General features: G+C 41.4%; 1 protein-coding gene across 1 annotated transcript; it reads right to left on the bottom strand.

The window, feature by feature from the left end:
* Window positions 1–3196: 3196 nt before the first annotated feature.
* LOC138807177 (FH1/FH2 domain-containing protein 3-like) lies at window positions 3197–10593 on the bottom strand (the record flags this gene model as incomplete). Its single annotated transcript, XM_069992759.1, has 6 exons — window positions 10543–10593; window positions 8922–8945; window positions 7268–7439; window positions 5566–5589; window positions 4322–4483; window positions 3197–3292 (listed from the first exon to the last, which is right to left on the bottom strand). Coding segments are annotated over exons 1-6 (529 nt in total), but the record flags the coding sequence as incomplete, so codon positions are not given.
* Window positions 10594–12715: the final 2122 nt, after the last annotated feature.

The raw sequence follows: 12715 nt of genomic DNA on the forward strand, positions 1-12715 counted from the left end.
GGGATCAGTCCATCTCTAATAAGCTCTAGAAATCATTAAGTGCTAACTAAATACAAATGACAATATCGTTGAGAAGGAGAGCTTGATTGAGAAACTGGTCTTTTAACGGTCTTATTTTGTTCCAAAAGCACTAAGTTTAAGGGTTCCGGGCCTATTGCCACTATTAACTTGCTCTATAAGAGAATGTGGAATTGGCTTAGGGTATGTAAGGAAAAACTATTTAAATATAATGCAGGAAATTCTCTTAATAGGATTAGTGGGGGAGGGTGAAAGCTTTGGATATTTTCAAGTGACACTTTGGAAAACTGAAGATAAATGAATTATGTTGTATATGGATCAGGTCCAGGACTGAATCCAATATTTTGTGAGACATGGCTCCTATTTTCTCTAAAATAGATTCAATAGTTTTAAGATTCATTATGTCTCCAGGAAATACTTAACAGATAACATGATTACATCTCTCATTGAAAAGGATTTTAGCTGTATCAAACAAAGGTGAATTATGTATTATGTCCTTCCAGAGAATGTCCACACTCACAACAACATACACGATGAGGAGGTTGTCACCGTATGAAGGGGTAGGAACCACAGTGCACAATCAAAACCCTTCACTCCTTTCCCCAGCCACTCGAACCTTCTCATTGGGCAACTATTCTCAGATGGGAGACCAACCCAGTCTCAGCTGTATATGGGACCTGTCAGAGTGATGACATCTTTAGAGAGGCCCAAACTCCATGCTCACATCACCGATGGGGGGCATAAAACATCTCCCTCCTTCAAAAAGAAAACTCAAAAAGTTTTCCCCAGTCTCTCTCTCAACCTTAGTAAGCCTGGGCTCCACTGGAGAGAGAAAGGAAGTCTATAAGTCTCTCATCCCTGACTCTGTTCTTTGACAAGGTGAATACATGGCAATATGCAGGCAGTCAGCTAGGCACATCTTCTTCCAAAGATGAGTCTAAGAATGGAAAGGACAGGAAGGACAGGGCTGGGCATCTTCTCCTCTCCCCCTATCCCAGTTAGTCCTGTATCAGCACACTAGGAAAGATCCTCCAACACCATTAAACTTCAGCATGTTCTAGGCAAGGCCCATATCCAGGAAACGTGAGAGGGCAATCAGCCCTAGGACAAAACATATGCTCCAAAATGATGAAAAAAGAAGCCAAAATAAGAGAAAAAGAATCTGAGAGCTCAAAGAATGCTCTCCCTGTGTCAGAGCCACCAACTGACCCGAGAACCTTGACTGGCTGGAATCTGGGGGAGCACATGGGGTGAGCTGGAATGACCAGGTCCCAGGCTTCTCAAATTTGGAACATTTTACTTAATGAGACACTGACTGAAACTAGCTGGAAAAGCAGCAAAACAGCCATGAGACCCTGAAAATGGATGCTCCCTTGGCATGCTCCAAAATGTCAGGGGGCAGTAGGACACCTGACAAGAAAAGGCCTCATCACCAGCATAACATGTAGAAGCAGACATTCTCTTGGGGACCTTTGAATGGCCTAAGGACCATTGATTTCCAGATTGTAAGATGGATTCTATTTCATTTCCTTACTATAGGACTCGCTGGACTGTAATTGTCTTCAGCCAAATGAGTTATAGACCAAATATGTTGGCTATTCATTATCTACTTGCCTCATTGGCACCATTAAAGAATCAAATCAAACACAACATTGTTTATGTTGAGGCCCAAAGCTCTAAACTTCACTTTGATTTTGTAAATTGTTTCTTCCCCTCACCCAACCCCTTATTACTTTAACTTCTTGTGAAAAGCTGGAGTTTATCATCTTTTGAAAATGGAAATCAAAGTCTAATATCCCCTGTCTTAAATTTCTGCTGATAGGGCCATTACTAACTAATAAATTAAACTCGTTACAGATAAATACTTACATGCGTGCGGGACTGTATTTGTTATAGTAACTGTGTCACGGGAAAAAATGTGTTTGGCTAAATAAAAAGAATATACGGCTGTTTTGCATAAGATTGGAATGGAAATGATACCACAGGAAATTATTTTATGTCAACCACAAAAACAGTCTCTCTTTTGCCAGACTGAAGAGGAAAATTAATTATGACTGTGTTATTGTTCCCAGTGACATTATGGGTCTAGGAATCTGGTTTTTTTTTTCTAGACCAGAGGGTGGGACCAAACATACACAGTAACTTGTAGGAACCCATACACTTGGCCTCCAAAGAATGGTTGGGCCACAGTCCCCTGTGATCTCCTGGTCTGGGGTCCCTGTCAGCTTTTTCTCCATCTCCTGCTAGTTCTTCCCAGCTCCTCCCCATGATAGCCATCTGACACTGAGGCTGTTCACCACAGAAGTTAGTAGGAGAGTAACCAGGAGTTAGCAGGTGCAAGGCTCCTCTCACTTGGTTACCAGTTTATCTTATTGATTTATTATTTTTGTGCTGGTACATCAGCTTGAACTCAGGGTCTTGAGAGCTCCGTTAGCTATTTCACTCAAGGTTGGCTCTCTACCACTTGAGCCACAGCACCACTTCTGGCTTCTTGGTGGTAAACTGGAGATTAGAGTCTCATGGAATTTCCTGTTTGGGCTGGCTTTGAACTGCAACCCTCAGATCTCAGTCTTTTGAGTAGCAGGATTTCAGGCATGAGCCAGCAGTGCCTGGATGATTACCAGTTTACTGAAGTAACAGATAAGAGGGCAATAGTTACTGAGGGCAAACCACTGATCATCTAAGGAAAGCCTCTTTCAAGTTACATTTTAAAAACTAAGATTTCTTAGATAGGCTTCCCTAGGTGTTAGAAACCACACACATTCTAATTTTTCATTTGAAACAAAGTCTCCTGCATTGATATTCAAAACATATGCCAATATGTGTGCCCACAAAGACAATCTTGAAAGTGTAAAAAGTTAAGGTGCTTGAATGGAAGTTTTCTATTCAAAAGTGGCAGGATTACAAGGGCAGAGGGTAAGCCAAACAGTGGAGAGAGATCCTACCTTTCAGTGACACTAATTCCCCAAAGGAATGAGGGCCCAGACCTTGACCTCTACCCATGAGGTTATGAATTCATAGCTTCAGCCAATATATGTGGGTTTAAAAAAATCTCTACAGACTATTCTAGTGTGAATCCAAAGTTGAGAACCATAGCTCTAGAGTCTTGTCACTCAGATAAGTTGCAAAGACCAGAAGCATCAACTTCCCAGAGGAGCTTGTCAGAAACTCAACTCACTCATCTTAATGAGAACTGACCTCCCTGCCATGCTACGCTCACCCCCAGGGTATTCTTTTTCCTGAGCAAAACTTCCATCAGAGTCAAAAGGAGATCCTGTATAAGGAGAAAGGTTCATCAGGCTGCAGGAATGTGTTGTAGTATTCTCTACCCTAGTAACAAGCATGGCAATGCATCAAGTAAAACAAAGTCAGACACTGCAGTCCATGCTTCCTCCTCTGAAAATCTCACAGGTGGAATAAACAGAAAGTGCCCTGCATTTGAGTTCTTACTGAAATTCTGTGCCTCTCTGAGGTTACTGTCTATCTGAGAGACAAAGTAAAGAGAGGCAACCACATTCCTTTTTTCCTTCCCTTGTAATCCTTTGCTGTTATAGGCCAAGTCAGTGGAAGTTGAAGCTATCTCTTGCATGACCCAGTAACCCACCAAAATCAGGGGGTTCTCCCAAACACTAAGAGCCATAGCTAATGCAAGCAGATGCCAAAGGATCCACAGAGACCCTGTTTCTCCAGAGAGAGGCTCCTGCCAGAATTGGCACAGTGCCAACAGAGGTAACATCATACCTGTCAGTTCAGGGGGTAGGAGCAGGCAGCAGGCTTAGACTTAAAGGGATACACTAGTCACTTTGACTTTGTTGGATCCTCTGGTTAACTGATGACCTTGAACAGCTAGTTTCAAGAGGCTAAAATGCTGATCAGCCTGAGTTAACATTAAATATTTTAAGCATCACAACTGCTGGTTGCTAGCTCTGATTTTTACCTTTAACATGTTGCAAAGAAATCTGCCTCCAACCCAAGAAATGGCCCTTTGGTTTTGGATGAAGGGCACAAATTCAATCTTTAAGCAAAGTAGCAGAAGCACATTTGGCAGTGTCTCCTCTGCCCATCTCTGCACACTAGAGACCTATAAGGGCCTTTCTGAGTTTACTAGAGGCCATGTGTGTATTGAGAGAGGTCTGGCTACCCAGAAAGTAGAATGGACAGATGGGGCAGCAATTCACTCCACAACGGGCCACATGGATAATGAACTTCAAACCTTCCCTTGAGGAGTGCTGGTAGGTCTTCTCTGAAATTATATCAAATGGAAAGGGAGGTACCTCTCTCACCCAGCCCCAAATGCACTCACGAGATTTGCGGTTGGCCCGAGATCGCTTCCTCTCCCTCGGCACCACTCGCTGACTGGGCACTTGGGTGGCCGACTTGACAATTCGGTCCATGATCTCATCAGCTGCATCATCGGTGACATTAGGTGAGTCATCAGTTCCCATAGTCCACGAACTAGTAGATCCTGAGAAGTTTAACAACCAGATGGTATAAAAGACATAGTGAAAAATCCCAACATAAAAATACACACCATTTTTCTTCTAAATAGCTGAGATCTGCCAGCTGTGGATTCTAGCAAAAGGGAGAGTTTCACAGTTAACATAACCAGGGTGCTAACATGTCCCCACCTCTGGCTGCTACCACCCAAATGCTCTACACAAACCTGTATTGGAGCATTTTGGTCATCCTGTCCTGTTCTACAACTGTGTTCTTATCTCATTATGTTATCCTCTCCATTGTGTATGTTGTATTTACCTGGCAGGTCCTGTAAATACCCAAGAACAGATGATCTGTGGCCATACCCTACTATGTACTTCCGGTACTGGTAGAGACCCACTAAGGGTTAATGAGTCAGCTTTCTATTATTGGTGGGATATCCCAAATGTCAACTAGTACTAACTTCTCAAAGGTTAAACAGAAATCCAGAGATTTGAGATTATCTAGTAATTTTTAAAATGTATTAGGATTGCCCTGTCCACCCATCAAATGAAGAAATTGACATGATTTTTTTTCCTTTGGAATAATCACCTGCTTCTTGATGAGAAAAAATACATTTATAAATAACTGTTAATGTGGACCAAATCTGGCATCAAAAGTATTCACTTTAGACAAACAAAAAGAAACAACTACCAAATCAGGAGTTCCCAGGTAGTATCAATTAGAAATTAATTTAAACCCCAGGATAAGGACTCAATGGTTTTTCTTTCTTGCTATTGTTTCTAACATATTTATAAGATGATTTCTTTGTTGCTTTGTATGTCCCACCCACACAGTATAACCCCTGTTTTCACTGTATTTGATGTTGGTATAATTTGGGGAGGGGAAGGGAAAAAACAAATTGTTTAAATAGGGATACAGGTGGGCCCATTGCAACAATGACATGTACCAGACGTTATGTCGAAAAACGAACTTTACAACTTTGGCGCAGGCGGGGGCGGGGGGGGCAGGAGGGGGGGGGGGAACGTGGGTAGGTGGGGATATGGGAAGGGATGGGAAGGGGAAACAAAGGAGGAGGCAACAATGCTTGATAAGAAATGTACTCATTACCTTGCTCATGTAATTGTAACCACTCTGTACGGTATTTTCACAATAAAAAAAAGAAAAAAAAGAAATTAATTTAATATACCCAGAGCCATTCCTTTGGAACATATCAACATCCTTGTGAAATCTATGATTGTGAATATATGTGAATATGTATGTCTGTATGTAAATATATATACTTTTCCCATTTTTTTTCTCATTATGCTTTACTTTATAATTTTCTATTAATCTTGAAATTCATATTTTGCTAGAAAAAAATCTGCTATCAAATCTATCTACTAAGGCCCTTATTGCAAATTTTATTCTGTAGTTCAAGAATGGCTATATGATTGTTTATAAGTTCAAAATCTGTTTAATTCGTAAGTTCTCACTTTTATTTTGTGATTTTATATTTTGTAGTACTAGGAATTGAATCGAAGAACCTACTTGAGTTATATCCCCTAGTCCTTTTGTACTTATTCTTCACATATTTTAAAATTTATAATCATCTTTAAGTAGTTGCACAAAGGAGGTGCCATATAACAAATCAGTTTATGAATACAACACATCTTTGGTTTTTAAGACTGGGTTTTGCTAACTTTTCTTGAGCTGCCCTAGAACTTGCCACCTTCTTGCCTTGCATCCACTGAGATCTGATAGCTAGCATCACCACATGCCAGTTCTAAGGCCATGCTGAGCCTACTCCCAAAGCCTAAAAGAGCTGGGAGGTAGAGGGAGACTCACACCAAGGATATGTCAGGCCTCTTGGTACCTAAAGGGGTAAGTAATTTCATTCTCTGTATATTATAATACTGCAAAGCTATTTTATTTTACTCATAAAATAATTACATTCATATTTTATGCTTTTTTTCTAGACTGATTGTCTCTACCCCTCAGCATCTAATGATACTATTTCTCTTCAGCTTCTAACTCATCTCATTTTCTTCCTTTCTTTCATTTAAACTCTCTTGGAACACTGGCTTTGTATGTGTGTATGTCTGTGTATGCCAGTGCTGGAGTTGGCCAACTTTTTTTGTGAAGTAATTTTTTTAGGCTCTGTCAACTATAAATTCTATCATAATTGGCCAACTATGTCACTGGAGGGTAAAGCAGCCACAGAGGAGACAAATAAATAGAACAAGGTGCAATATATCTATATCCACATTTGTATCTACAAACATGGGCCTATGAGAATTCACTCACAATAAGAAATCCTTCTACAGGCCACAAGTAGTGGTATATACCTTTAATCCCAGCCACTCGGAGCTCAGACATTGGTCTGAGACCAGCTGGGCAAAGTTAAGAGAAGATCCTAGCTAAAAAACTGCACTAAAAGCAAAAGGACTGGAGAGTGTGGCTCAAAAGGTAGAGCACTTAACTAGCCAATGTAAGGCTCTGATTTCATTCCTTAGTACCACACACACACAGACACACACACACACACACACACAAACAAAGAAGAAGAAAAGGAAGAAATGGGGACAGAAAGAGGGAAGGAAGGAGTGAGTAGGGAGAGAAGAAAGGAAGAAAGTAGGCAGGGTTGTTTGGGGAGTGTTGTGTTCTTTGAGTTGAAGCTATTGAAGGTAGCTAGTGAAAGGTAGCTAGGGAGAGTTACTAATGCATCACAGTCATTCACTGAGGACAATATCCTGCACCCTATGATGGGTTCACTGGATGACCCGCTCCCCTGAGTGACCAAAGGAGAAGAGGAGCCCTGCACAGGAGTTACCTCGGCTTGCTCGGCTGCGAGTGCGGACAAGCACAGGGGTGGCATCCTCCACAGCCGGGGACGAGGTTTTCAGCACAGCCTTCATGTTCTCATGTTCAGCTGCATCTTCAGCATAGCTCAGACCCTGCGGCTGGCTTGGGGGCACCGGAGAATTGCCAGAGAATTTGCCAGACTGCAAAACCAAAGGAAGTTAATAAGCACATGAGGGAGATTTGATCTCCCAGAGGCAACTCAACCTTAGGAAATTTTCAGCTATGGAAAACTTTCCCTTTTGTGTATTTGTTTGGTTTGCATACATTCTGTACATCCATACGTTCTGACAATTAATGAGGTTATTGACTGGTGACAAAAGAACTGTACACAGATCTACTGTCAAAACAATAGTCACTACCCCAGAAGGAACTCCATCAACCGTCTACTGGCATGGGTCTCTCTCTTAGAGGTTCAGATTCCCCATTGGGTGTCCACTAGAGGTGACAGATTGCAACTCTGAGGACAGAGTTCCTGAGCCTCAAACTGAGGTCCAGAAATTAGAGCGAAAATACACCTTCTTAATCAAATGTCCTCAGCTTTATCTTTCCAGCTAAGAGCTTGGAAGAATTTGCCTAGGTCTAGCTAGCCTGACCTCATTTTGAAGAAAAGGAAACTAAGGCCCTGTAAGATTAAATGGCCAAAGACTGAAGTGGGCCACATGCCAGGGTGCAGAACAGAACATGATGCATAAACTCAAGTCCAAATGGAATGCAGCAACACTCAATATTTTCAGTTTTGTCAAAAATGTAGTTGTTTAGATAAATATGTATTGCAAACCCATGATGATTTTCTCTAACTCTACCTGGACAAATAGGCATTGAAGAGATATATTAGAATACTGTATATACACAATGCCAAATATCCAGGCAAAACTCCTTAAGTCAAACTACCAAGAACTCTATAAATCCATCCCTACCTTCCTCTTTTCAGCCACACCAACAGAGCTTAGGATACAAAGCTGTGTGACTTGACCTCCTCATTTTTCATGATCAGCCCGTCAGTTTCATCTCTGGTTCTAAGGTGAGAAAACCCAACCCTCCCAGCTCCACACACATAGCATAGGACCTAGTCAAAAGAAATGGGCACATTTATGTCCATGGGTAGTGACCATAGCTCTGGCCTGGCTCTTGGTCGCTGACTCACTTCCTCTTAGTTTTAGGATTCTTTATTTGTAGTTATTCTACTTCATTTTGTTGTTGAGACAAGATCTTGCTATGTAGTCTAGGCTAGCCTTGATTCTTACCACCTTGCCCACCATACACATATAGCTATTTTAGAATTGTTTTCACAATTAACTTACAAAAGGCTCAGAAAGGGAGATGAAAAAAAAGATATAAAAAGATTCCCTGGACCTGCCACTAGTGGCAGGGCTAATGATTCACCTAGAGTCACAGATGGCTTGGAAAATGCAGTTAACCCTTCACCTCTGACATACACAGCATGATGACAACTCATTAGGTAGTTAGTGACCACACAAAAATCAACCAGTTAAAAAAAAGTCCATGCATGGTTTAAAGCTCTGAATGGTGCTGATACTTCATGCTGACGACAGTAAGTTAGATGCTACAGCACACATGGGAAAGTCAAATGCGGTGTTCTTCAAGTTTATAAATGGTCATACCTCAACTTCATCTTCGTCATCGGTCTACCCAACAGGACAGAACAGGACAGGACAGGACAGGATGGAAAAGAAGGATTCTTAGAAGGTACAGAAGTCAGCACAGATGAGATCTCAACATCACATCACATTCTTGAAAGGGGAAATTGGTCACCACAAACCAGGGACTTGCCAGGCCCTACTCTCCTATCTTTATCTGGATAATTGTTCTGTGAGCTTCAAGTCCAGCCCTGATCAGAGGCAGTGAGGACTGGAAGGGCTCCAGGACAACCTACCAGGGATGCTCATAGGACCGACAATCAGCTCATCTGGTTTCTCTACTATTGATTTTAGACCCTGTTCAGAATCCTGATACATGCCTGGCTATATTCTATTGGGTCTTCCACCTCCTGCTGGCTACTCAAGCTCAGTAAGTGGACCAGCCTCCATTCACCTGGCTCTGTCATTAGCTGCTGTCCCCTCTCATCCTGAGCGTTATCCCCTTCCGTGACAGGTTGTTGGGCTTGGACTGTACCTAATCATCTACACACACGCCATAGAGGACAAGTAGACAACTCCCAAGCAGAATGTATCAAGTTACTCTCTCCTCAGAGAAGTTAAGCTCTTTATAAAACTTCACCTGTCTTTCATGGTTGTCACTGAGACAGATTCTCTGTGCTTGCAATTACTTTGCCAGATGTCACTTTATTATTTAAAATTACATAAAATAGCCTTTTGCTAAATACAAATGGAAGATGAAAAAGACATCCCAATCTCTTGATTTAGATTAAACGTGCCTTCAATTTAAGTATTTCCACCCAGATTATATCAAACCCAACTTCTTTGATACTTTTGGAAGTTAAAATGTCAGAAAGCTTCCAGGGCACCACACACATTCCACACCACTCCACCCAAATGGCATTGTGACAAGAGACAACAGAACTGCTTCACTATCCTTTTTTCTTCTTTTTTTGGTCTTATAGCTTATTTATTTAACCAGGATGGCTGCCAGTTTTTCAGCAATCAGCACATGTCACGATGTTGTACTTATAAAACCTTCACCCTCTCCATAGCCCTAAAAGTAATCATCATCCCCATTCCATAGAAGCAGCTGAGGTTGCTGCCTGCACAGTGGAGTCCTCACACTTCCCACTCAGCCCATTTGGATTAGGACAATAGGAGAAAGGAGCATAGATGCTTAGAGCTGCTTTGTCTCTGTCACCATTGCTCTTGAGCCAGTTTGGAGTAGAAAGATGAAGATGGTTAATTGAGCCTTGCCTGGTACTTCCTGGACCAAGGAAAGTGAAGTTCGGTGTGTGACCACAAGCAGGAAGGGTGGGGGAGAAACAGTTCCCTAGAGCTGATACAAACCTGACTCTACAAAATAATATCTTCAAAGTTAACCCTCGGTGTCTCATCTCAGTTTAATTGCTATCACTTCATTCTCATTTTATTCAGTGAATCTATATTAAACATGATGTATTATAGGTTTCTCTAAAACCTCAATATTTGAGGTTCCATTAATCTATATCGACTGCATGGCTTTGGGATCTGTTGTATGTATGTAACTTTCCACCCAAATCTTGACATTCTTGGTTATAAGCTATCCTTGCATAAGCTTTCCTTGGTTATAAGCGTTACTTACATCTTCTTTGATGTCCACTGTAATTCTGGACACGCATGAATGTTTCTCCATTGAGAGTTGGAGTATCTGAAGCCAGCTTGCCTTAGTGACAATATTCTACTATTCCAGCAGATGGCAGTCGTTCTATATAAATGCCATTATAGCCTCTTAATAACCATAAATGTGAACCCAGAGGTCCATACTGTCCAGATCTTAATGTGAACTTAAATATTACCAAATCAAAACCTAGAAATATTTACCTCTGTTTATGACTAGGAAAGTTAGCTATTCTCACCATTTTAAAATTAGTGGGATCTGTTAAAAACAATCTCAAGAATTTGGCAAGAAATTCTGATGTTTTCTTAACTATAAGCATATTGAGCTTGTGTTCTTTTGCCCTACAATGTGTCTCATTTCTAAATAAATGAGTCCTTTTAAAAAATAGTTTAAAAGTAATACTTGGGAATGAAGTGTAGGCCATAGTTTGACCAAGTGGATTCAGTTTGCTGCCTTAACCCTCCAGGAGGATAAAGATCCTGCAGAAACCAGTATCGGGAGAAGACATCAGACTTTTAGCCAATGGCATGGCATTCAGAGCTTCCAGAAGCTGCAGGAAGGGGGGTGAAAGAGAGAGAGAGAGAGAGAGAGAGAGAGAGAGAGAGAGAGAGAGAGAGAGAGAGAGAGAGAGAGAGAGAGAGAGGGAGGGAGGGAGGGAGGGAGGGAGGGAGGGAGGGAGGGAGGGAGAGGGAGAGGGAGAGGGAGAGAGAGAGAGAGAGAGAGAGAGAGAGAGAGAGAGAGAGAGAGAGAGAGAGAGAGAGAGAGAGAGAGAGAGAGAGAGAGAGAGAGAGAGAGAGAGATTTTGGTGCTTCTAAGGCTCCAGAGAGTTCCAAGGAAGTAAGAGGTTTGGGTAGAGGTGGGTGGTAAGGAGACTATTAGTCCATGGATTTCTTTAGAATTGTCTTGAAAGTACAGCAAAACGTCTAAGTCAGTGCATCTGGGTTTCCTTATGAAAAGACCCCTCAGGAATGTGGACTCTGTGAGAGAGAAATAAACACATTTCCTCTGTTTTGTCTACAACATGAACACACCTCTGGCTGCAGAAGATAGCCTCCATGAGGTCTTCTTCATTGCTTTCCTTCCTCCTCAAAGAAATGTGCCTGACACGAGCTCAGATGAAGCTTAAACCACAAGGGGTGACAATACTCCACATTACTTAACCCTTGACTCATTCTATTCCTTCTATCAGTGAAAACTCATGTACTGCTTCAATTCCTGCACAAGTAGAAGTTCACAAGCATGGATACAAACAATGAAAAACAAACAAACTGAAGAGACATTCAATAGGTTCCAAATATGATCTGTCAGTATTAAAGATGACTTTATTTTTTTCTGAGTCTGTTTAAGTAAGAAGAAATGTGAAGAAAGGAGTATTCCTGGTAATTTTCTTCTTTTTTCTGCAACTAAACTTTAAGCTTACTCGAAAAGAAAGAGCTAACAGGCTGGGGTTCCATGTTTCACAAAGGCACACTGGAAAAGGGGACCTGCTCTGGCTTTCTTTATTGTTTTTGTGCCTCTCTTCACTCCACCTACTGAGCATATCCTGTTTTGAGTGTGTTATGCACCCAAGGACTAACTAAGCTCAGGGCTAGCCTGACCTGGAGGGGATTAAGAACCCAGGAACAAGGGGAATGAATATGTAAGTATCCAGAGGCATCTCATGGTCCTATAAGAATACTGCTGGATTCACTGTTTCCCTGAATACCTTTGCTTTCTGACATTCTGTGACTTGAAGAACTGCCAAGGGCTCATCAAATCACATCTTGGAGCAGTTACGTCAGTTTTCTATTCACATGCCCCCAAAGCGTGGTCCATGTGACTGAATGAATAACATTGTTATGGTGATTGAAATCTTCAAGCATTTCCAAATTAACACCTCCTTGTCTTCCTGTGATCACAGGCTATCTTTGATATTTTTTCCTTTTCCAATTTTATCAAATATTTAAGTGATATGGGCTTCATACAACACACCAACATAAACTATGCATTTCTCCTCCAGCCACACAATCTTAATTTTTACATGACCTAGGCCTTGATTTGTCACAGATTACATATTCTCAGAAATAGAGGAAGACCATTTTTTTTAAGGAGAATTTTTTTTTCCATATCGCACAACTACCCAAACTGTGAGAAGGTT

Source organism: Dipodomys merriami, unplaced genomic scaffold (genome assembly GCF_024711535.1).
Source record: "Dipodomys merriami isolate MVZ:Mamm:240054 unplaced genomic scaffold, mDipMer1.0.p SCAF_4135, whole genome shotgun sequence".
Taxonomy (NCBI): domain Eukaryota; kingdom Metazoa; phylum Chordata; class Mammalia; order Rodentia; family Heteromyidae; genus Dipodomys; species Dipodomys merriami.